Consider the following 25,145-nt stretch of genomic DNA (forward strand, 5'->3'; position numbering starts at 1 on the left):
GTTTGATCTCGCATAGTTTGGGAAAGCCCCTCTAACCCCATATAGTTATCAATATATTTTTAAAACTTTATTTGGCTTTTACTGGTAGCATCTGATTTTCACATTTGGCACGTGGAAGAAATATCTACAGTGCAAAAGAGGCATCTTTTTCTGGTTGAATTCTGAACCACATTTTTAAAAGCTGAGGAGAGAGACTCAACATACACTAATTTGATATTAGTATTAATGCCAATGAGACACAGGTCAGATGTTATTCAAACTGAGAGCAATTCAACTGCTTCTCCCCCAGCATCTTCAATCAGACCTTTTTGCCGTGCAAGGTGGCAAAAGTCAGGCCCTTTATAAGGGCTAAAAGACTCTTGCTGGTGACAGAAACCCCTAGTTTTGTGTTTTGCCTTGTTCCATTTTGTGCCTTCTTGAATTTGCTAGCAAGCAATTATTTTATGAACAGAGATAGGAGAGAAGGGCACCATCCACTGGGGAAGGCTTTCTGCAGACAATTTCCTTGAGAACTGAAAATTACGGGTCTTCGTACCCCGATGTAAGGAACTTATTAGCTGTCATGTTTTTAAAAAATCAGCAAAAGATGATAATGTCATTCTAGTCCAGGAGCGAAGCTTTCAAGTGTAGCCATAAAAAAATAATTAAAAAAAATCAAAACACCCAGGAAATACTTCCCACCCCTTTTCTTTTCTGCTTGTCATCGTTTACAAATGTAGCTTAATGTAACTGAGTAAAGCTGATCCAGAGAGAGCTTTTATTTATTTGCACTCCTCTTCTGCATTCTCCCTCAAGCACCATATTGCTATTTGTAGGAGGCCATCTCACCCATGTCCTCATATCTGATGAGTACAAATTTGGATGGCTGCATTGAGTACTGAGTACTCGGCCTTCGCCTTTTCGTTACCAAAGGGCCCCACTCCCTTCTGTGGCACCGTACATTTCAGCCAGTTTCTTAAAGCGAGGCCCCCAGTCTGTCAGATAGTCATAGCTCTGCTCAGAGTCCGTAGTCACAGACTGTAAGGAACTGAGCGACTCTGCCACTGAGCCGTTGCCCTCAAACATATAGGTCTGGAGAGAGTCAAAGGGAGGGGCCCAGAGGTCCATGTCAGCTTCATAGAGCTTGGCCAGCACATAGCTGTGAACACTGCTGTCCATCGTGCAGGCTTGAGGTACATATCTGGAGAGGCTTTCGATTTCTGGCATCATGTCCTGCCTACTCTTCATCGCCACTTGGGCCTCTCTAGGGTTCCACAGGGCCGCAATGTCAAAGGCTTCCGTGTCTTCCTCCCCACCCCCCTCGTCATCATATCGGACAATGTTCTCATGGATGTTCTCCTCTTCATCAATGATGTAAGGCTGCTTCCTGTGCCTTCTCATGGATAAGATTAGTAGCACCAGCACTAGAGGGAGAAAGCAAACAACACAAGACTTTTAGAGAATATTTTATTTTCAGTCACTGTCACAGAGTCTCTTTATCAACGACCTTGATATGAAAGATGTCAAGACTGATGGGCTTGTGAAAACATTTCATCATTTGGAGACTTTGCCCTGGGAACAGCAGCTACCTGTTTCTGTGCTATGCTAAGGTAGCACTGACCACAGTTAAATTGGTGGTGGTGGGGGTGCTCTTGTGCTCATGTCCTGCTTCTGGGTTCCTGGTCGGCAGCCAGTTGGCCAGTGTGTGAACAGAATGCTGGACTAGATGGACCCTTGGTTTGATCCAGCATGGCTCTTCTTATATTTTTAATTTCTGGTAGTGAGATCCTCACTTGTATCTAGTGCAGGGGTGGGCAACTTCCATTGCCCCTTCGGGGGTCACACTGCATAATGGTGCCAGTGGGGCCCACAAAAATGGCTGGGGGGACACATGCAATCGATCCCTGATCTAGTGCATGGGCAGGCAGCTTGAATTTTGTCGCTCTTTTATCTTTCCAAGCATGTATGTTTTGGAGCCCAAGGTTCTCGCTAACATTGTGCACATAGCCCAGTTTTCATTAAAAGAAAAAAGAGCCTGAGGTGCAACTGCCAGCTGGAAAACTGGAAAGTTCATAATGACTGCTACCATCTTAAGTGCTGCACAATTCACTTACCCTACTATGGTGAATCATCACTAGCCTTTGTCTAGGGCAGGGGTGGGCAGACTTCAGGCTTGTGGGATCTGTTGTTGTTGTTGTTTTACTAGAGGTCCACCAACTGGAGCTAGATGCAAAATATTGGCTTGGGTGGACATATTCTAAGAATTAAGGAAGTGGTTGCCTCTGAGCAAATCCCAACCGTAGGAAGTTGTGAGCTATACCAGAACTAAGCTCAGAAGTCCTTTTACACAAAATCCACTCCTGGACTTCAATAATTATTATTTTTTTTGGGTGGGGGAGTTTTTAATTGTTGCTATTGTTAAGACAATTGTTAAGACAATTGGGAGCCAGAAACCCTTACTGATTTACTGCAGCTCACCCAGAGATCTACCAATATATCCTGATCTAACTTCCGCCTACCACTGGCAGTAAATGCCACTGCAGCAGATGGTACATGCTCTAGATCAATTACAAGTCAACTGAATAAAAACAGGACTTTACAGGAAATGTTAACAAAAACTCCCACACAACTTTAACAGGATCCTCCTGTTAAATATAGCCTTTTCAAAGGCTTATTGTATATTTCTAGAATCCACATGTTGTAATCCCTTTATTAGACCAAATGTGTGGGCTTTCAATATCTCCAGATCTCGGCCAGATGTTACAAAAAGCACGTTGGGAAGTGGGCAGGGGGAGAAAAAGAAGGCTGACTATGCAGATGCCTGCATAGTCAGAGTCTAAAGCGGATATGGAAGAGGAGGGGTTGCAGACATTCAAACTGGGTTCCGCAAAATGATGTGCTGGTTTTAGGTCTCAGTGCCCCTAGGACCACTAGGAACAAGAAAGTAGCAAACAATTGTTGATAGTCCATTTTTGAAACTGTGAAATCCAGTTGTTAACATTAAAACTGTCTCCATCCTGGATGAACACTGGCTCTCCAACCCAGTGAGTATGATAGCCTCCCCTATTGTGCCTGAAGTACAGGTGGTCTTACTCTCCGTTCAAGCAATGGTTTGCATATTTACCCAGCAAGACAAAGATGCAGGCTAGAATGGCAATAAGTGCTCCTCTGCTCAGGCTGACGGGGAGTACGTAGGCCTCTGCATTGCAGGACATCACAAGACCTTTCTCATCGCATTTGCAGACATGAATGGTTACAGTTCCAGTGCTACTCAGCATGGGATGCCCATTATCAGCTATCAAGATTGGAAGGTAAAAGGTGTTCTGCTCATGTTGCCGGAAGCCTGATCTCCTGGTTAAAATCCAAGCTGTGTTGTCTAGAGTACATTAAAAAAAAGGCAAAGAAGCTGATATTTATCTGCAATGTCATAAGCCCAGCTAGGGGGAAAAGAAAACTGGTAGGAAAGGATGCAGGGGAAAAATCAGGAGGTGGTGGGAACCTGCATCCCAATAAATATACCTTGCAAATACGTATTTGAAACATACATTTGCAGGGGTTACGCATAGTTACAAAAAGGGGCAACTGATCCCTGAAGATATTAGGGATGGTGGAGAATTTCTCCCCGAAACTTCGGGGGGCTGAGCGCCAACGTGTTCGGCCCCCCGAACAAGTTTCGGGGAGAAATTCTCTGCCCCCCTGCCCCCCGCACCTCCCCCGGGACGGGACTTACCTTTGGCGAATGTCCCTCCCGGCGGCGGGTCCAGCCGGCGGTTCGGCGGGTGTTCGTCCGGGGCGGGAGCGGCAGCCGGTCTTTTGACCGGCTGCTGCCGCCGCCATTCCAATCAAAGAGAAAAAAAAAAAGCCCCCGTGATAGGCTACGTGACGATTAATGTAGCCTATCACGGCTAGATTTGCAAAGTTAGCCGTGATAGGCTACGTAAATCATCACGTAGCCTATCATGGGTGACTTTAAAAAAAAAAAAAAGCGCGTACGGATAATGGCGGCCCCCATAGGGAGCCGCCATTCCCGTTCCTTATTTGGTCACTGTAGTCTACGTAAAGATTTACGTAGACTACAGCGACCAAATAAGGAACGCGAATGGCGGCTCCCTATGGGGGCCGCCATTTGCGTACGCGTTTTTTTTTTTTTAAGTCACCCATGATAGGCTACGTGACGATTAACGTAGCCTATCACAGCTGACTTTGAAGATCTAGCCATGATAGGCTACGGTAATCGTCACGTAGCCTATCACGGGGGCGATTTTTTTTAGAAAAAAAAACTTTTGAGTTCGCGGCCAGGCGAGGCGAGGCGCCTCCTCCCCAGCCTGAATTTCGGCCGGGCGAGGCGGGAAGCCTCCCCCCCGGCCTGAATTTCGGCCGGGCGAGGCGGGAAGCCTCCCCCCCGGCCTGAACTTCGCGGGGGGAGCAGCGAAGCGCCTCCCCCCCACCGTGAAAAGCTTCGAGGACAGGTAAGGGACTTTCATCCACCCCTAGAAGATATGCCTGCTCAGAGGCCAAGCCTCACCAGAATTACTGTCAGGAAGCAAGATAAACCTAGATAGTTCTGGGTTGCCTTTCCTTAGCAGATTTTCTCTGCCTCTCTGGTTTTTGTTTGTTTGTTCCTGCGGAATTGAATTAGGGTTCTTTATTTACTCTAGAGTCATGGATCTCTGGGTGCAAGAAGTCCTGGGTTTGATTTCTCAAGAAAGTCATGTTTTAATTTAACCCTTTTGCTCGGAAAATGTGGCTCAGGGTGCAATCCTATGCATATTTAGACAGAAAAAAAGTCCTGGCTGGCTGGGAAATGCTGGGAGTTGTACGATTTTTTTTCTGTCTAAACATGCATAGGATTGCACCCTCTGTAGTTCAATTCTGGTGCTTTTATTAGGAGTGCACCCATGGGCTGTGGTTCAAATCCCAGGTCCTTCCATTGCTGAAGGCAAGCTGGGTTCCATACATTGAAAAAATGCTATACAAGCGCTATAGCTCAGAGAGAGAAAGGATTCAGTTACCCACTTTTCAAACATAGGGTCAGAACACAGTATCAGAGATGGTGCTGATCATTTATTTGGAAATACACAACTAATGTGGGAATACTGTGTGTGCATACCCAGAAGTGGTTACCCTTCCCAAGTGGAGACAATATGCATGTTAAGTCCTGTTTCTGCACATGGCTCTCCCCTGCTGGATAGAAGCTACTGATATACACATAAGTTGTACCTAATTTTGGAACTTTACTGGCATGTGTACCTATTTTGACTGATACAGTATTTCCCTGTCTTTGGAAGTAACTCCCACAACTTAGCTTCTATATATTTTGAGGTATTTCGAGAAATGTCTTTTGACAATAAAACCAGACAACATTATATACATTTAGACATCAGGTTAAGACCTTCCTCTTCAAACAGGCGTTTAATCTTTATTCTGCTGCTCTGATGATTAATTTTACAGTTGGTTCCTTAATGCTTTTTAATATTTAAAAAATATTTAAATGTTTAATATTGTATTATTTTGATACTTTTATTGTATTTTTGTTTGGTTATTTTGTTGTAGGTGTTTTTAATCTTATGATACCCTGAAGGCATTTGCCTGTTGGATGGTGCACAAAACAAACAAACAAACAAACAAAGTATAATAGCTGAACTTTATAAATGTTCTGTCTGTGTATCTTGATCCCGAGACCACATAGAAGTGGCTTGCTCATATACATGCTATGAATCCCTTGGTTTCTTTAACTTAAAAAAAAAATGTAAACTTTATCAAGGCATTATCAAGAGCCAGTATAGATGAAACCATGATTAATAGCCTCTTATCAACTTAGGTACAGATAAATAGATGGATGAAGAAAGAGAGTCAGACAAGGAAAAGGGGAAAAGAGGAGAGACAAAAGAACAGAGGTTAGAAAGAACAAGAGAAAGAAAAGGGTGAAAGGAGAGAAGAAGAATGTGATTAAAAAAAACTAGAGAATGATATAGTCCTAAGACACTGGGGATTGTATCCAAATTTACACTGGATCAATTGCACTCATGGATTTCAGCTTCCATGGCAGCTCCTCCAGCCCCCTAAAAATGCTACACAGTAAGTCAGGAGACCCTGCTGCTGATCGGGGCAAGCCATGGTGTGTGGGGGAGGGGGAATCCCCCCAAATTGGGCAGATCTTCTGTGAGTCGAACCTTTCCTCTCATAAACATCCCTTCCTCTCACAGAAGGCCGATTCAGGATCCAACCCAAGGATTTATAAAGTTTCAGAAATTCTGATTAAATATCCTTTGCTCTTTTTAATATTAAGAAAGTGATTCTATTTTTCTTTCAAATGTTGGAGGTATTTGCAGTAAAAGGCTTGGGTTAGATGTTCAGTTTGATTTACTTGCAAGCTTCCTGCTGCTATTAATTTCCTTACTAAGAAGGATAAAAAACAACCACATCTAAGTGGTTTCTTCGAGTCTAATTTTCCAGTAACATCGATGCTTTCCTCATCCTTTAACTTCTTTGACTATTTATTTATTTATTTATTGCATTTATACCCCGCCTTTTTCCCTCTTGCAAGGAACCCAAGGCGGCTTACATTCTCCTCCTCCTCTCCATTTTATCCTCACAACAACAACCCTGTGAGGTGGGTTGGGCTGAGAGTCTGTGACTGGCCCAAAGTCACCCAGTGAGCTTCCATGGCCGAGTGGGGACTAGAACCCGGATCTCCCAGCTCCTAGTCCAACACTCTTGGCACTACACCACACTGGCTCATCCAGTGTGACTAGTTTAATGTAAGGGCAGACATCTGGTTCACCCCTACAGAAATTTCTAGACTTGTTGACAAATTGACGATGCAAGTGTAATGCATTTGTGCCAGACCTTGTTTGTGCTTGTCTCACAAGATGCCAGAGCAATTTGATGCTGTAAGTATTGGCTGCAAGAAACATGATGGTGCCCCTCAGTTGTGGAATGACCTGCATTGAAGGTTTTTAAGCAGGCATTGAAGATGCTATTATACCGGCAGGCCTTCCCTTTTCAGAACTCCTGTTCCTTTCGCTGACTTATGTGTACTGTTTTTAAGCTGTGTTGTTTCAAGCTGTGTTGTTTTATTGTTGGATTTTTATTTTTTGTTAAATTGTTTTTAGTTCAAAGTTGTTTGTATATATTGTCGGTATGCTTTTATGTAAATGGCTTTTAAGCTTTGCATATTGTATTTTAATGTTTTAACTTTTGTAAACCACCCAGAGAGCTTTGGCTAAGAAGCGGTGTAGAAATGTAATAATAATAATAATAATAATAATAATAATAATAATAATAATAATAATAAATAACTATGGGATAAGACATGGATGTCGGAAATCCAGAGCATTCCCATTTCCACCCTCAAGAACTAGCAATATTCCACCACTTAAGAGAGACACTGTTTTTTTCACATGGAAGTTAGATGTCGACTATGTTTATCAGCCCACTCTCTATACAGTATAGAAAAGTGACTTCTGCTGTGAGATGTTTACATGACAAATGCTCCATTCACACATGCTATGACGCCATCAAAAACTGCTTCTGGATGATCAGGTCACAGATGTAACAGATGCAGGTGATGATCACATGGCTTGTCCAGGGGTTCTGTAGTAACATCCCATACCAGGGGCAGGCATAATGGGGTAGCACTAGTTTGGGTAGCAACCACCCAATCTGGATGGTCCCTATGATCAGTAATTTCCTATGTTACTCAAGTATTTGCCTATGTTACTGCAGGAACATGGATCCTGACTATAGGGAAGTGGCTGTTTGGTGACAGCTGCAACTCCGTGGTAATGCATGAATTGGGCCAAATGCACTAATTGGGCCAAAATAATCTCATGAACTATATCCTAAAATAATCAGTGGGCTGGAATCATCACCTTATAGATCATCATCATCATCATCTTCCACCTCAATGGGATTAGTAGGAACAAATTAGTATTTGGGTTAATTTTGTGATTTTTTAAAATATTACAGACCATTTTAATTACTGTGCTTATAATAACAGAATAAATATAAAACTTCCTATTTTACTCTGACCTCTAGCATTGCTAAAGCAAAATATTTCTGATTCACAGTTCTAAAGGTTCCCATTAAAAATGGAAAAGGTTTAATGTTTAAATAGACATTAAATGCCAAAGGGCAGAACCCTCTCATAACTGACATACACCTATAAAATGTCTATTTTTGATGGATAAAATGCCTAAAAACTGCTCTTTGACAACAAAGTACAAGGAATAGCAACTCAGTCACTGCTGTCACTCCAGATTACACTGTATTTTGACTTAAGATATATAAAAAGTACATCTGATGCTGAGAATTTTCCCCAAGTCTCTCTCTCTTAGCATGATGCCTCAAGGATTTAGTGAGCCTGGATCACCAAATGATTCAGCAAACGGTTCCTTTTAACTTCAACAGCAATGCATGTTCAGAAGAAGAAGACAAGTTCACAGTGTGTTTCACAATGTAATGCCCTGAAAATGGCAGGAGCGGTTTCCAAATAACCAATACAGGCAGTTTACTGCTATTAAACTGAGAGCCAGTGTGGTGTAGTGGCAAGAGTGTTGGACTAGGAGCTGGGAGATCCGGGTTGTAGCCCCACTCGGCCATGGAAGCTCACTGGGTGACTTTGGGCCAGTCACAGACTCTCAGCCCAACCCACCTCACAGGGTTGTTGTTGTGAGGATAAAATGGAGAGGAGGAGGAGAATGTAAGACGCCTTGGGTTCCTTCCAAGAGGAAAAAAGGCGGGGTATAAATGCAATAAATAAATAAATAAATAAATAAATAAATAAATAAAATTACATTCTGATTTGAGAAAGCACTCTGTTTCTTGGAAGCTGCAGCCTTTTAAAGATTCCAGGTTTGTCACTGAAGAAGAGAAGATCCACTCATATTTATAATTTACTTTAAAAACATTTATATGAAGATTTCTGTCAATATGTATATTTAGTTAGGCTGTAATCCTATGATCCCTGGATGCATATAATCCTATGCGTCTCAGCAGCCATAGGTTAGTTTGGTGGAGAGAGAGGTCCGTCCTTGGAGGGCATGATTGGACCGCAGACACCCCCTTCCAGCTCTTGTGGTCATCTCCACAGCCCTTGCTTCTCTGAGTTCAGAGCTCAGATGTCAGTACAGGCAAAAGGCGGCACATCGACAGCATCCAAAGGCCCCCCCCCAGTCACAAAGATGACCCTAATCTGAGGGAAATGTACAAAAGTGATGGAGCTGGTGTACATAATTTCCATCCTACCGGTTCCAACGGGATGAAAATTGTTAAAAAACAAAAAACACCATCTGGATTAACAGAGACAATCATATATGTGGAAATTATCTATCTGCTTTTGTGGATAAAGTATCCTAAACATGTAACATTTCATGGGGTGAAAGTTTTCATGGAAATAACTGGAGGGTTATACATCCCCGCTTCTTCTGATTTTGAAATAGTTTTTACCACTAGATGATGCTACAGTGCTATTTATTTCTATACCACTCCACATGCACTATTAGCAAACTCAGTCCTAACAAGTGCAGATCCTTATGCAGCTATAACAACAGAGGCCACCCACAAGAGGGAGGTATCAGCAGGCTGGGGGAACCCCAAGGTTTGTACAGGTACAAAAAATTTTTAGGAAAAAAAACTCAAAGGGGAAAATACACCTAAAACTGCTCAATGAGAACTGAGCATGCTCCATGACCATGGAACGCTGGCTGAAATTTGGAGCAGGGATTAGAAAACCAGAGGGGAGTGGGCATGGAATGGAATATCTTCAAAGAGGGCATGACTGGCTAGCTGGAACTCTGAACAAAAGCACGTTGCAGGTCCCACTTGTTTATTTCTGAGCTCAAATCATTTTTTTTTTTGTAGATAGGAAAGGGGGCTGGCCAGGTTGGGGGGTGGCAAGGAAGATAGGTATAGGCACATCATTAAGGACACAATCCTATGCATGTTTAGACAGAAAAAAGTCTTACAACTCCCAGCATTCTGTTGGCTGGGGAATGCTGGGAGTTGTAGAACTTTTTTCCATCCAAACATGCATAGGATTGCGCCCTAACTATTTTCAGTGACAGTAATGAAGGCAGAAAACCTATAGGGTTGCCCCCAAATACTTTTGAGTATAAACTCCCATACCCCTGCCAGCAACAGAAACTAGAAATGGATTGCCTCTTCCTATATATTCCTACTTGAGATCTGAAATCTTCCACAGAGGCCCTGCTCTGAGTGCCCTCACATAGTAGCCACAAGAGAGAGGGCCTTTTCAGCTGTAGCTCGCCCCTCCCAGTTATGAAATGCCCTTCCCAAAAGAGGTGTTCCTGGTACTTGCTTTAATGTATTTTTGATGCCAGGCAAAGACCCTTTTATTCTCACAAGCCCTTTAAACTTCGGTTGTTTCATTGCCATAGGATGTTTTAAGGTGTTTTTTTTCTGTGAAATGTTTAGATCTGTGTTGTTTGATGCATGTTATGATTTTAGTCTCTCTTTTAAAAAATTGATCATTTTAATGATGTGCTCCATTTTATTTCATCCATTCTTTATTTTGTCTATTTTCTTATGATTTGATCATCAACCTGAGAACAATTGTTGGAGGGTGACTAACAAATTTAATGAATTAATAAAATAAAAATAAAAATTTGGTTATACTGGAACCTCTCAAAATATCATAAACATTCTGTGATCATTGTCCCTAGAATGCAGCTACATAAAGCTGTTACTCTTCCTCTGATGGACTAATTGAGATCCCCTTGATTCCTGTAAACCCCTGTTTGAGGCGGGGAGAGGCCCAGATATTATCTGCTCCCACTATAATGTAGTTTCTGGGCAAAATGGGCTTCCAGTGGTGCCTCTCTGAGAGTTAACATCAATGCAGAAAGAAGGACAAAGGGAAGAATTTGGCATCCCCCACCATCTTCACACACCACATATACTACAGTTCTTGTTATCCTATTTTTGAGTGCCCTGAATGTATAGAAACCATTGTAGTGGTGGCAGGGTGTGTCTTTCACCATATAAATTCATCCCCCTTATTCTCTTATGGAAAAAATCTGTTCAACCACGCTGCAACCAAATGGGTGCCACATCAGACACAAATAGATACCTACATGTAACAGCACCCATGTGCTTCCAAATTTTGGCAGCTTCCATGTTACATAAGTAACATATGAATTAGATTTAATTATATCTGAGTGGGTTAAATCCATCTATATAGCTTATTTGAATGAAGGTTGTCTCTAAGTAGGGATTGATGAATCTCTCAGTTTTGGTTCCTCTCAGTTTCTAATTTTTCCAATCCAAAGTTGAGTTCATCTCAAACACTGAGATTTCCTCCAATCTTAAGTTCAGTTCATCCCAAACTAAAAGAATTTTTAAAGTTTGCATGAAAACTCAAAAGCATTTTTGTGCACATTTCTCCTAATGCACATTTTTTTGTATTCATTTTGTCTACTATCCCCTTTTTTGCAATCAATCTTCCTGAGCTAATGCATTTGTAGCTTTATTTCCACTAATATGTGCATTTTTATATGCCTTTTTTCATTGGAGAACCCAACTGCAAAAATCCGAGAATATGAATTTTGAAGGGTAACTTGAGTTTTGATTTGCATGGTGGTTCAAAAGTGTGAAATTTGGTGAACAAATTTCTCCCCCATTCCTAGCTCTAAGTACCTTATATTTTGGAACATCAGTGGCTTGATCCTGCCACACAAACCCCCATGTATCAAACTGTCTGGTTCTCTTACATTCTGGTTATCATTCCAAACATGGCAGCATATGTTTCTCTCCATACTTAGTTGGATAACTTCATGACACTTGGGACCAATTTGTGTCTCCTCATGGCTAGGAGTTTCTTCTAGCTTTACATTTTTTTATATTGTAAAAATGCCTCTTACCTCTGTGTCATATGTCTTCCTATATGAAGTCACTTAGATTTTAAAGATAAACAACTTTAAAGAAGAATAAAACTAACTGAAACAAAGAAAAAGAAAGAAAGCAGCTGTAATATTAAGAAAATAACCTTTCCTTTGTGGAGGGAGTGTGAGGAAAGCTCAGGGTACAAAAAGAACAAAATAATATCCTTCTTATTCACCCTACCACCCAATTCCATTTTTAAACCTGACTTTTAAATAATTTTGGGCAGAGTCCCATTCACAGAAGATGCCCACAGCATGACAACAAGGTTTGGATTTGCACAACACTGGCATATTTCCTCAAAATAAAAGAACCTGTCATTGGGAAATATGAATACAGGGGCAAATTCCGTATAAATGTTCAAAGTGTAAAATAATATGGCATTTTATTGCTGCCTTTAAGGAGCAGGTGTCACTTGGCATTATTTGCCATGACAGTCTCATGACGTAGTATTAAGCCAGAGCCTCTTAAGTCCAACTCATTGTAGAAGACATTAGTTAGCAAAATAAATGGGTGTCCACTCCAATTACCTTGATTGTCCCTAAGAGTAAAATTGGGGTTGTTAGCTGCCTCGGGAGCCAAGCTATAGTAGAAGTGCTGTCCCTCTTGTGGGTCATCTTGGTCTACTGCACTTACTGTCTGAATCAGCTGTAGAATGGAAGAGCAAAACAAAGAGGCTGATATCAGCTCTGCTGGAGGAAGAAAACAGCTTTTAAGGATTACACTGAAAACAAACCAAGCATTTGAACAGCAGCATCTTGTAGAGGGAGAGAGATCCATGGAGGCAATCAAAACGTTTCAGCGACCAATGGTGGGTTGAACAAAGTGTGTGAACCTAATTGGGCCAAAGTACGAGAAGGAAAAATTCAGTGAAGGACAAATTCAGATGACCCATACTTCAGTGGTAGAGCATATGGTTTGCATACAGATGGTGCTGTGTTCAATCCCTGGCAGGTCCAGCTGAAAGAAATTCAGGTAGCAGAGCCAGGAAAGAATTCTCTCTGAAATTTTGGGAAGATGCTACCAGTTTATTATGTACAGGATTTACATTGGTGCCTGCCAGTTAGAGTACAGTAGGCCAGATGAACTAATGACCTGACTCAGTATAACGCAACGGAATAGGCTGAATCCAGACATAGTCATACTTAGAGTAGATCCACTGAAATCAATGAGATGTCAGTCATAACTTACTTAAATCCCATTGATTTCAGTGGGTCTGCTCTGAATTATATATGTTCAAATTTCAACTTCAAAATCTTATTTTAGGTCCTGTATATATTCCTGTTTTCCTGCCTCCTTCCTTGGTAGGGAGCTGTTACAGCCTGTGGGCTATAGCATGGCTAATTTTACTCTATTTTTAATGCTGCAGTGTGTTTTTAGCCTTTTATCTGAGGTTTAATATTGCATTATATTGTTGTTTTAATGTGTTTCTTTTAATGTAAGCCACTTTGGAAAATTAGTTTGAAAAGTGTATAAATAACTTAAACAAACACATTAAATAAAAATAAATAAATGAGACAATGTTCCCAGATTCAGGTTGCACCAAGTTTGAAAGAGCAGTTGGCAACATTGTTTAAAGAAACTTTTAACTCTTTTCTAGAAGAAATTATGTTCAATTTGTACAATTTCTGCCTGAAGAAGAGCCTTGCAAATTCAAAGACTTGCATACTAAAAAAATGTAAGAAGCAGAAAAAAGTCACCTTGTAATGACTTTTCCCTATCATTCATTGTTTTCCCCTATCCCCTACAGTTAAAGCTTTCAGACAAAGGCAGTATATATGGTCAGATTTATCTTTAACTACATTGTGAACAACTTTTTAAAAAGATTCTTTTCAATATGTGATTGAATATAAAATAAGTCTATGTGGAGGCCACCTTCACAGTCAAAATTAACGACAGAGCATATCAGGGAAAGGTTAATGTATGTGGCATCTTGTAGCTGTAGTTGTGAATGAGGTATGCAGGACTGCACTGAGTAGTGAGAAATGATCCAAAATGAAGTCAATCAAATGCATTAATTAAATTTCTTTGGACTATCCGGTCCAGGAACACAGCCAGCTGCTCAATCACTTGTACAACCAGACCCTGCTCACAGCCCAATGTCTGCACAGCAATCCTGGAAGGGAAAAGGACATAATATTTCAAACTGGAGGCGAGGGAAAGCCCCTCAAGTTTTCTGTCAATATCATGGTGCAAGATCACTATGTATGATCAATGCAACCATTTCAACCTATCTGGTATGTCTCTCATTCTCCGAGTCCAGCACAGTGAACTTATTCTAAATGGGGGAAACAGTTTTGTTTACCTGGCTTTTCATAGGATATTTTGGAACAATTTAGATTGTAAACAGAGTTTCTATGTAAACCCTAAACGTTTCAGTTGAATTTGCACCAGAACAGTGCTTGGTGGATTAGGGAGAGGTTGACACTAGAGATGTCATGAGCATTTGAGGAGAGGTGCTTTCCTAGGCAAATACCCCTCCCCAAAGTTCGCATGAGCAGGATCAGGGTAACCAGAGCCCTGCTCTCGGCCTGCTGCAAACAGAGATGTGTTCACCTTGACCTTCCATACCACAAGTCTCCACCTCCCCATGCCTGAAGGCAAAGAAATGCACCTTTGGACAGATGGAGAGAATTGGCATCAGCAACTGCTCCCAGTGTTGGCAGAACATCTTTTCCCTCCAAGGAGAATAGCAACTCAAGCGGGAAAGTGATGCTATGTGCTGTTCCTGCTAAGGCAAAGGCTAGTCCAAAGATACGTTTCTTCACCTTACGAAACATAAGACCATAGTGACAGTCCTATACCAACAATTTGTCCATCTGGCTCAGTGTTATGTACTTTGAATGGCAGCAGTTCTACAGGATTTTAGTCAGAAAGCCTTTCCCATTACCTGCTACCTGGTCCTGGGCAATGCCAAGGACTGAAACAAGACATTAACTCAATCAAAACTCAATTTTGATTGAGTTACGGCAGTAGAAGTGGGATGTGGAGCTGGAGCAGGTGCTTCTTTAGTGTCTCCAAAGGCATTGCATGCATTCCCTGGGAACGCCCACAAAGCCTTGAACCCTTTCAGGATGACTTCAGGGATATTATTCATGCACCCCTAGCTAGCATTTCCCTGGAACTCCTGTCCCCTGTGGTTGATTTAGGGCTGTGCAAGCAGCTGTAACGATCATATTGGGCTTCTACTGAAAATAATTTTTTAGAAATATCAGGGAAACAATGGGGTTTTCAGTGGCACCAATTGGAAATTTAAAGGTTGATTCTCTTATGGAGTAAGGGGAATGATTTGACAGTTGCACTGAGACCAGAAGCAGGGCAAAGGAATGAGTTAGCAGTTATAGTGGGAGTGGTTTTAGTGTGACACACAGATGAAAGGGAAAGAGAAAATAAAGCAGGTTTGGGAGGGGGGTTCACTCTGTGTTCTGTTATAGCAGCAGAGATATAAAAATTGGTTGCATTTTGTTAATACCAATTGTGTTTGAGGGGTGAAAAAGAATCTATCAGAGCCATCACTTCAGGGGTCATACTACTGGAACCTCGAATGACAATATCAGTATTGCATCAGGTGTCTAAATTCTGTCTTTGTTGAGTGTAGCCCAGGAACTTCTCCCCTGGCACAGTGGAGATTGCACCAATCTTCTCTAGTACCCATGATGACAGCCTGTCGATTCACCCACCATGATTCCGCAACCCATTAGTGAGTGACTCAGGAGCAACATTCTCCTAAATAGGAGAATTGCTACTGTGATTCCATTATAGGCATTGCAAATATCCTCAGCGCATGGATCCATAAGTAGTGCAGTCCAATCCCTCTTTTTATTTGTTAGCTAAGGCTGTACACCCCTTCATGGATCACTGCCTTGTTATGGCGAAGGGGCTTGCATAACTCAGTGAAGCCATAAGCTATGCCGTGCAGGGCACCCAAGACGGACAGGTCATGGCAGAGAGTTCTGACAAAATGTGGTCCACTGGAGAAGGAAATGGCAACCCACTCCAGTATTCTTGCCAAGAAAACCCCATGGAACCTATCACAAGGCTAAAAGATATGATGCTGGAAGATGAGACCCTCAGGTCGGAAGGTGTCCAATATACTACTGGGGAACAGCAGAGGGTATTTCCAAATAGCACCAGAAAGAGTGAAGCGGCTGGGCCAAAGCCGAAAGGACACTCAGCTGTGGATGTGTCTGGTGGTGAAAAGAAAATCCGATGCTGTAAAGAACAATATTGTTTAGGAACCTGGAATGTCAGATCAATGAATCAAGGTAAGCTGGAGGTGGTCAAACATGAGATGGCAAGATTGAACATCGACATCTTGGGAATCAGCGAACTCAAATGGACAGGCATGGGCGAATTTAATTCAGGTGACCATCATATCTACTACTGTGGGCAAGAATCCCTTAGAAGAAATGGAGTAGCACTCACAGTCAATAAAAGGGTGGGAAAAGCAGTACTGGGGTACAATCTTAAAAACGACAGAATGATCTCAGTACGAATCCAAGGCAAACCATTCAACATCACAGTAATTCAGGTCTATGCCCCAACCACTGATGCCGAAGAAGCTGAGGTTGATTGGTTCTATGAAGACCTACAACACCTTCTAGAACTAACACCAAAAAAAGATGTCCTCTTTATCATAGGGGATTGGAATGCTAAAGCAGGAAGTCAAGAAATCACCGGGATAACAGGCAGGCATGGCCTTGGTGTACAAAATGAAGCAGGACAAAGGCTAATAGAGTTTTGCCAAGAGAACATGCTGATCATAGCAAACACTCTTTTCCAACAGCACAAGAGACGACTCTACACATGGACATCACCAGATGGTCAATATCGAAATCAGATTGATTATGTCCTTTGCAGCCAAAGATGGAGAAGCTCCATACAGTCAATAAAAACAAGACCTGGAGCTGACTGTGGCTCAGATCATGAGCTTCTTGTTGCAAAATTTCAGCTGAAATTGAAGAACGTAGGGAAAACCACTAAACCATTCAGGTATGACCTAAATCATATCCCTGATGAATATACAGTGGAGGTGAGGAATAGATTTCAGGGATTAGACCTGATAGACAGAGTGCCTGAGGAACTATGGACGGAGGTCTGTAACATTGTTCAGGAGGCAGCAACGAAATCCATCCCAAAGAAAAAGAAATGCAAGAAAGCCAAGTGGCTGTCTGATGAGGCTTTACAAGTAGCTCACGAAAGAAGGGAAGCGAAAAGCAAGGGAGAAAGGGGAAGATATACCCAATGAACAATGAACATGAAAATGAACAATGCAAAGAAATTGAGGAAAACAATGGAATGGGAAAGACTAGAGATCTCTTCAAGAAAATCGGAGATCTCAAGGGAACGTTTTGTGCAAAGACGGGCATGATAAAGGACAAAGAAGGCAGGGACCGAACAGAAGCAGATGAGATTAAGAAGAGGTGGCAAGAATACACAGAAGAACTATACAGGAAAGATCTGAATGTCCCTGATAGCCATGATAGTGCGGTCACTGAACTTGAGCCGGACATCCTCGAGAGTGAAGTCAAGTGGGCCTTAGGAAGCATTAGTAACAACAAAGCTAGCGGAGATGACAGTATTCCAGCTGAGCTATTTAAAATCCTAAAAGATGATGCTGTTAAAGTGCTGCATTCAATATGCCAACAAATCTGGAACACTCAACAGTGGCCACAAGACTGGAAAAGGTCAGTTTACATTCCAATTCCAAAGAAGGGCAATGCCAAAGAGTGTTCAAACTACCGTACAATTGCGCTCATTTCACATGCCAGCAAGGTGATGCTCAAAATCCTACAAGCTAGACTTCAGCAGTATGCGAACTGAGAACTACCAGAAGTACAAGCTGGGTTTCAAAGAGGGAGAGGAACAAAGGATCAAATCGCCAACATTCGCTGGATCATGGAGAAAGCAAGAGAATGCCAGAAAAACGTCTATTTCTGCTTCATTGACTACGCTAAAGTCTTTGATTGTGTGGATCACAACAAACTGTGGCAAATTCTTAAAGTGATGGGAGTACCAGACCACCTTACCTGTCTCCTGAGAAACCTGTACGAGGGTCAAGAAGCAACAGTAAGAACCAGACATGGAACAACCGAGTGGTTCAAAATTGGAAAAGGAGTACGACAAGGCTGCATATTGTCACCCTGCTTATTTAACTTATATGCAGAGTACATCATGAGAAACGCTGGGTTGGATGAATCACAGGTTGGAATTAAGATTGCTGGGAGAATTATCAACAACCTCTGATATGCAGACGATACCCCCCTAATGGCAGAAAGCGAAGAGGATCTCAAGAGCCTCTTGTTGAGGGTGAAAGAGGAGAGTGCAAAAGCTGGTTTGAAACTCAACATTAAAAAAACGAAGATCATGGCATCTGGCCCCATCACTTCCTGGCATATAGAAGGGGAAGAAATGGAAGCAGTGACAGATTTTACTTTCTTGGGCTCCAAGATCACCGCAGACAGTGACTGTAGCCATGAAATTAAAAGACGCTTGCTCCTTGGGAGGAAAGCTATGGCAAACCTAGACAGCATAGTAAGAAGCAGAGACATCACCTTGCTGACAAAGGTCCGTCTAACCAAAGCTATGGTTTTCCCAGTAGTAATGTATGGCTGTGAGAGTTGGACTATAAGGAAGGCTGAGCGCCAAAGAATTGATGCTTTCGAACTGTGGTGCTGGAGAAGACTCCTACGAGTCCCCTGGACTGCAAGGAGATCAAATCAGTCAATCCTAAAGGAAATCAAACCTGAGTGCTCATTGGAAGGACAGATACTGAAGCTGAAGCTCAAACATTTTGGCCACCTAATGCGAAGAGAAAACTCTCTGGAAAAGACCGTGATGCTGGGAAAGACTGAAGGCAGAAGGAGAAGGGGCCGGCAGAGGATGAGATGGCTAGATAGCCTCACCGATGCAATGAATATGAACTTCAGCACACTCCGGGAGAGATCACAGGACAGGAAGGCCTGGCATGCTATGGTCCATGGGGTCACGAAGAGTCGGACACGACTGAACGACTGAACAACAACAACAACAACAATGTATGGCTGTGAGAGCTGGACTATAAGGAAGGCTGAGCGCCGAAGAATTGATGCTTTCGAACTGTGGTGCTGGAGAAGGCTCTTACGAGTCCCCTGGACTGCAAGGAGGTCAAATCAGTCCATCCTAAAGGAAATCAACCCTGAGTGCTCATTGGAAGGACAGATACTGAAGCTGAAGCTCAAATATTTTGGCCACCTAATGCGAAGAGAAAACTCTCTGGAAAAGACCCTGATGCTGGGAAAGACAGAAGGCAAAAGGAGAAGGGGACGACAGAGGATGAGATGGCTAGATAGCATCACCGATGCAATGAATATGAACTTGAGCACACTCCGGGAGAGAGCGCAGGACAGGAAGGCCTGGCGTGCTATGGTCCATGGGGTCACGAAGAGTCGGACACGACTGAACGACTGAGCAACAAAAAGGCTGTACAGTGGAGTATTCACATAGAGCCATAGATGATGTCACCAGCCTTATACATACAGGAGTTTTCTTAGTTTCTCACCTGTCCAGCTTTTGCATTTTCGCATACAAAAGCCTCGTAGAATCTGGAAAATTCTGGAGCATTGTCATTCACATCCAGGACTCTTATTGTGACTGAAACACTGCCAACCTGTGAGGGATTGTCTGAAATAAGGTAGAAAAAATTAAAATCAGTACGGATCGGTGTTGGCATAAATTAATTCTGGGACTGTGAATTACATTAGAGATTTCTAGTGGAGAATACACTGCCCAGGAAGAACAGGTGGGCAAGCAATGGGTTATGGCATACATGTTGAACTCTTGAGGCTCTGATTTAATTACTTCTGTGTCAATGAAAACTTGCCAGCCATCTATATAAAAAAATATCTGTTGCATTTATTTCTGGAAGTTTGATTCTTAACAGCTAAACATCTTTATCATTTGTTTTACCTGGATTGATAAAACGATTGTGTTTAGCATCAAAGTGATTTGACTATATTGTATTTAGGGATGTATGAGAAATTCATTCCAGATCATTTTTTTTTTTACCAGAATTTATCCATTTCACACCTCCTGGACCCGAAGTCAGATCTGAACACAATCTATGGACAAAATGTGTACATTTCTGAGCTTGCGGTGCAATTCACAGCATTAAAAAAATGTGTTTGAAGAACGTATGCATTTCCAAAATGCAAATGAAAAAATGCATACATTTCAAAAATGTGCAGAAACATGGTTTAATTAGAGGGAGAAAATGTGTACATTTAAAAATGTGTACAACTTATGTGTACATTTGGAGAAATGTGCACGAAAACACCCACATTTTTTCCTGCAAAAAGAAAAACACAAAGCTTACAATCTGATACAAAGTCAGAACACACTTTGAGGTGGAAATCAGAGAACCTTGATGAGCTCAGATTTTGCTGATTCACACATCTCAAAGAGCACAATCCTATGCATGTTTAGACAGAAAAAAGCCCTACAACTCCCAGCATTCTGTTGGCTGGGGAATGCTGGGAGTTGTATGACTTTTTTCTATCTAAACATGCATAGGATTACATCCTAACTGTATTTCCAGTTCAAAGAATTTAGAAAACCAATATCAATTTTTAAGGGATATGTAATTTGGCTTGTTTGAGATAGCTGGTGCCCCAATGTAATCACACATGGGACTGCGTGAGGCTACCAGTGGCCACACACCCAGTTGGAATTTCATGGAGGTGCCAGTTGTATAAACCAGCACCTCTTCAAGTAGTCTACAAGCAACCACCAGGATTTGTACAATTTCAGTAGCTCAAAAATGGACCTTTATAATTGGCAAATCACAGTGGCCATTTATATAGGCTGTATGTGGAGTTGGTGATTCAAACAAGGAGCACCTCCACACAATCTCTTCTGGGTCACTAGCCCATCACTGGCCTTCTGGACTTCCATAAGCAATCAGATGGGTGTCACAGACTGTCTGAATCAGACCATGTATGTTCAAGTTCAGATTGCAAACAATGTTTTCAACATAAAATATACAGTGTGACATGATATCACCATGCCGCGAGTTTGTCCCTCATAAGGCAATGACTTCATTTCACATGTTGAGTTTCACTAGACATTATGGGGAGTGCATAAATTGTTCCATGTTTTGCAAGTCCTAACTGTAAGTTGCCTTGGGGACCCTATTTGGGTTGAAAGGCAACTCATACATTTACAAATAAATACATAAGCAAGCAAGCAAGCAAGCAAGCAAGCAAGCAAGCAGGCAGGCAGGCAGGCAAGCAAGCAAGCAAGCAAGCAAGCAAACAAGAAAGAAAGAAAGAAAGAAGTCATGGGGATGCCTTTTTTTGTTGTAGTCCCATGCCTGCTGTGGATAACGACTTCTCCTTCTCCTTCTTCCAGTCTTGCCTATCATTTCTAGTGAAACTCAACATGTGATATCATCACACTGTCAGTAGGAATGGGGAAACTCACAACATGATGATGTCATGTCCCACAGTGCGTTTCACTAGATGGTACAGGGAACAGGACAAAAACCTGACACAAAGTATGTTTTTTTGATGCCCCTTATCTGATTTGCTGTAACATAACATCTCATTCCACCTACAGTATGTCATAGATGGGTGCAGAGGGATTTTCAGAAATGCCACATTCATTCTAAAGTCACAGTGATCCAAAAATAAGTTTTTATACATATCTGAGAAACTTGCAAGCCACTTTTTTGGCCCTAAACAAGGTTTATTACAAAATCATTTCTGCAGGCCAGGAAAAAAAAGGTGTGTGTGTGGGGGAAGCAAGCAGATGGTAATGACAGCCACTTGCTACGGGCTCAAGGAGGGTTTGAACCAGTGACCTAGAAGTGAAAGGCTCTGAGCTCATTAGCAATTCCCTGAGCCATACAATCCTTCCTGATAATGCCACTCTCCACTCTGATAAGGCCTGCAATATTCAGAGCATCTGTTTTTGCTACTAATAGTTCCTGGAGAGAGTGCGTGTTCTTGCTCTGATCTGAACTGCATTTTGAAAAAAAGCAAAGAAAAAGAACTGAAACAATAATTCCCTTACATGCTAATGATTTGAGTAAACAACTTCACATTTAATTTGCAGAACCCCCCAGGAGTGTAAAACTTAAATGCGAATTTCATTCCCTCAATCAGACACAAAATGTGTTTTCCAATTTCCACTGCAATGCATATAAATATGCATGCCATATACGGGAGGAAGACTTAACCCTGGCTTCTTCTTCACTGCAGTTAAGTGATTTGAGAGCTGGTTGTGGGATTAATTAATTAGCATTACACCCTAATTAAATGAGAACCTTGGTTAATGGTAATTGTGGTTAAGGTTAGTCCTAATGTATCCCTTAACTGCGGTTTAGGTAGGAGGGGTGAATTTTCTCCCAAGGGGGAAGGGGGAAGGGAGATGGTGTTCACAATCCATAGCCAGTTCTCACTCTTAACTGTAGCATACACATGCATTATAAATTATAAAGGGAAGAGATTATGAAGAACTGTGTGATCAAACACAGTTTTCCCACATTATTTGTACAGGTGTAAATATTTGTTTTACCTCCAAGTGTTAAGAATCTGTTACCAACATAATTTGCAATATAGGAATAAGTGTATATATGAGTATTACAATAAAAGGATAAGAGGAAGGATGGATGGGATATATGGGTAGGTAATTGGGGTTAGGAATAGGAGCGGTGTGGGGAGAATTCGTTTGGTTCACATTTTAATGCAAAGTTACAAAATTTTGCACTTTTGAAACACTATGTGAACTGAAACTCAGTTATACTTTGAAACTCTTCTCCAAATTTTGCAATGGAGTTTTCCAATTAAAAAAATGTGTGCAAAAATGTGTATGTTAGGGAAAATAACATTCAGAAATGCATTATATTAAGAACATTGCTTACAAAAGATATGGATATTAGGCAAAAATGCATATGAAATGCATGTATTAGGAGAAATGTAGACACAATGCTTATGAATCTTCATGCAAACTACCCCCCCCCCCCCAAAAAAAAAGTTTGGGATGAACAGAATTTAAGACTGGAGAAATTCTCAAAGTTTGAAATGAACCAAATTTAGGATTGGAAAAAAGAAAACTGAGAAACCAAAACTGAAACACTAGGAATATGCTTCTATGATATTGGAAAATCTCTTGAATATCTATGTTAAAACCCAGAAAAACATAATTAAAAGGAGGATGTGGGTGAAGCCAGTGTTACATCTGCACCAGCCTATACAGTTGAAACAAATCTGTCAACGGTGACCATGCTATCCCTTTCCATATTATCCATGGTTTTTGTCTGCCTTACTCATCTCCATGGCCAAGACGGTGATATTGTGCCATGAAATGTCTTCCCGATCCAGAGGTCTTGCAGTCATCAGAGCACCAGTTGTAATGTCAACATAAAAGAAGCGTCCAGGATCACTGCTTCGATCAATGGAATATCTGTAAAAGTACACATTTGGAAGGTATTATATTCACAGTGTCAAGCCATGAAACATTTGAGTTCAGTTCAGCTTCATTAGTATTTTTTTTAAATCTCTGGTTTTGTTTCAGTTCAGATAGTAACTTGAAAATGTGGTTTCATAACCAGTTCAGCCACTTTAATCCCCAAGTAGTCTTTTAATGCTGATTAGTGTAGCAGAAATAGAGGAAAAGAGTTTTAGGCATTGTTCCTTTGTCTCTCCTGACAACGAAGAGCAAGTATAATGCAGTGTTGCATTTATTCTTGGAATACTGTGTATAGTTCTGGCTATTCCATCTCAAAAGGGGTAGAACTAAAATGATGGAGGGTTTGTTGGACCGTCCTATGAGGAAAGGCTAAGGCACATATGGTCTTACCCCTGAGGGAATTATGTCTGAATCAACATGCAAATGCATATGCACAGGGTCCCAATCTGGATCAGGACTCAGGATAGCGAGGCTAAAGTGGGGTTGATTCAGTCTACTAAGGAAATTTGAGCCAATAGACCTTGGAATGGGGAACAGGACAGATGTGAGCACGTGTTCAACAATTTGTGAATATTTTCAGTTCATGCTCAGAGCCCACAAAAACGAAATTCTCATACATCTCATACATATTTTCATCTTCAATGAGATGAAGCCCACTGAAAAAAAGAACTCAGGTATGGACCAATATGTTTGTGAATGCTGCTTTGTTGTGAGTCTCTTGCTTCTTGGAACTCTCACATACTGTGGAGTAGTTCAAGGTCATAATATGAACTAGCCAGACATTTTGGATTGTAAAATCAGCCTTGTTCTATTCACTATTTAAAATATAAGGGTACAATCCAGCCCTTATTAACCTAAAAGTTAAGAACTTTTAGGTTTAATTAATTTAAATGGGAAAGCTAAGCACATGAACATTTTTCTCCCATTGACTCCCAATGGGATTGCAAGCCACTTAACTTTAGCTGAATTGCATGCAAAATCCTTTGAAATTCTTTTGAAGCCCACAGCTTAAGTAGCTGGCTTGCTTCGTTGTCATACTAGAAAAGCATATTAGATAATTCAGAAGAATTATCAGTCCTAGAAACGGCTTTTTTCTTGCTTCCCGCATCTTCTCTGGTGGTTTCTGTCAAAATATATTCTTTTGTTGATCTGTCTAGGACAGAAGGGCCATTTCCGATTTCTGAATGTCCAACTACTTATTTTGAACTGGACACTGTTATGTGTGTGTGTGTGTGTAGTTAGGAGTTTAGTTCCAGTGCAGATTATCGGCAACTGAAATATTTTAGTTTCAGGTTCAGTTCTAGTTCAGTGAAAAATACTTCCCTGAATGCTTGGACTCTGGTTCATCCTGACTCCCTGATTACATGGTATCTTTTTGCAGAAGCATTCCAAGCAAGAGAAACATTGCTGCCAGCAAAGTATCTCATTTACTCTCTATATCAGAAATTGTCATATAAAAGATAATTGTATTCCCTCTAGGCTTGATGCTATTTACTTCAGTTCATCCAGGCCTGGATAGTTTTAACTATCAGTAGTTAAAATAGGTTCATGTTGCTAATAGGTTGGAGGATAGGAGATGGAAGGGTAGAATCTGTTCAGAAAGACTTTGTGGCGGCATGCAGTTAGGAATTAACATGCTCCCATCACAACTTCAATATGACCCCAGTGACGTAGTTGGAAAACGTGCAGTGATCTTAATAGTTCAGAATCAGGGACTGACTACTACCATGACACATGTGCTTATTTATGAAACCAGACAACTGTTCATTTGATCAAAATGATATTATGTCCATTACCAATATTTGCAGTAAACCCAG

The 25,145-nt window shown here is 41.4% G+C and overlaps 1 protein-coding gene across 1 annotated transcript in view; it reads right to left on the bottom strand.

Annotated features, from left to right (window-relative positions):
• Positions 1-903: 903 nt before the first annotated feature.
• The window catches only part of CDH20 (cadherin 20), an 85,025-nt gene continuing 60,783 nt past the window's right edge, over positions 904-25,145 (bottom strand). Inside the window, exons 7-11 of the mRNA XM_084850546.1 lie at positions 23,186-23,322; positions 19,421-19,542; positions 12,411-12,528; positions 3,104-3,355; positions 904-1,403 (exon numbers count right to left, since the gene is read on the bottom strand). Of these exons, the coding sequence (XP_084706672.1) occupies positions 904-1,403; positions 3,104-3,355; positions 12,411-12,528; positions 19,421-19,542; positions 23,186-23,322 (1,129 nt within the window). The remainder of the gene's footprint in view (positions 1,404-3,103; positions 3,356-12,410; positions 12,529-19,420; positions 19,543-23,185; positions 23,323-25,145) is intronic.

Source organism: Heloderma suspectum, chromosome 4 (genome assembly GCF_057233095.1).
Source record: "Heloderma suspectum isolate Gila_16-S chromosome 4, 16-S_ref, whole genome shotgun sequence".
Taxonomy (NCBI): domain Eukaryota; kingdom Metazoa; phylum Chordata; class Lepidosauria; order Squamata; family Helodermatidae; genus Heloderma; species Heloderma suspectum.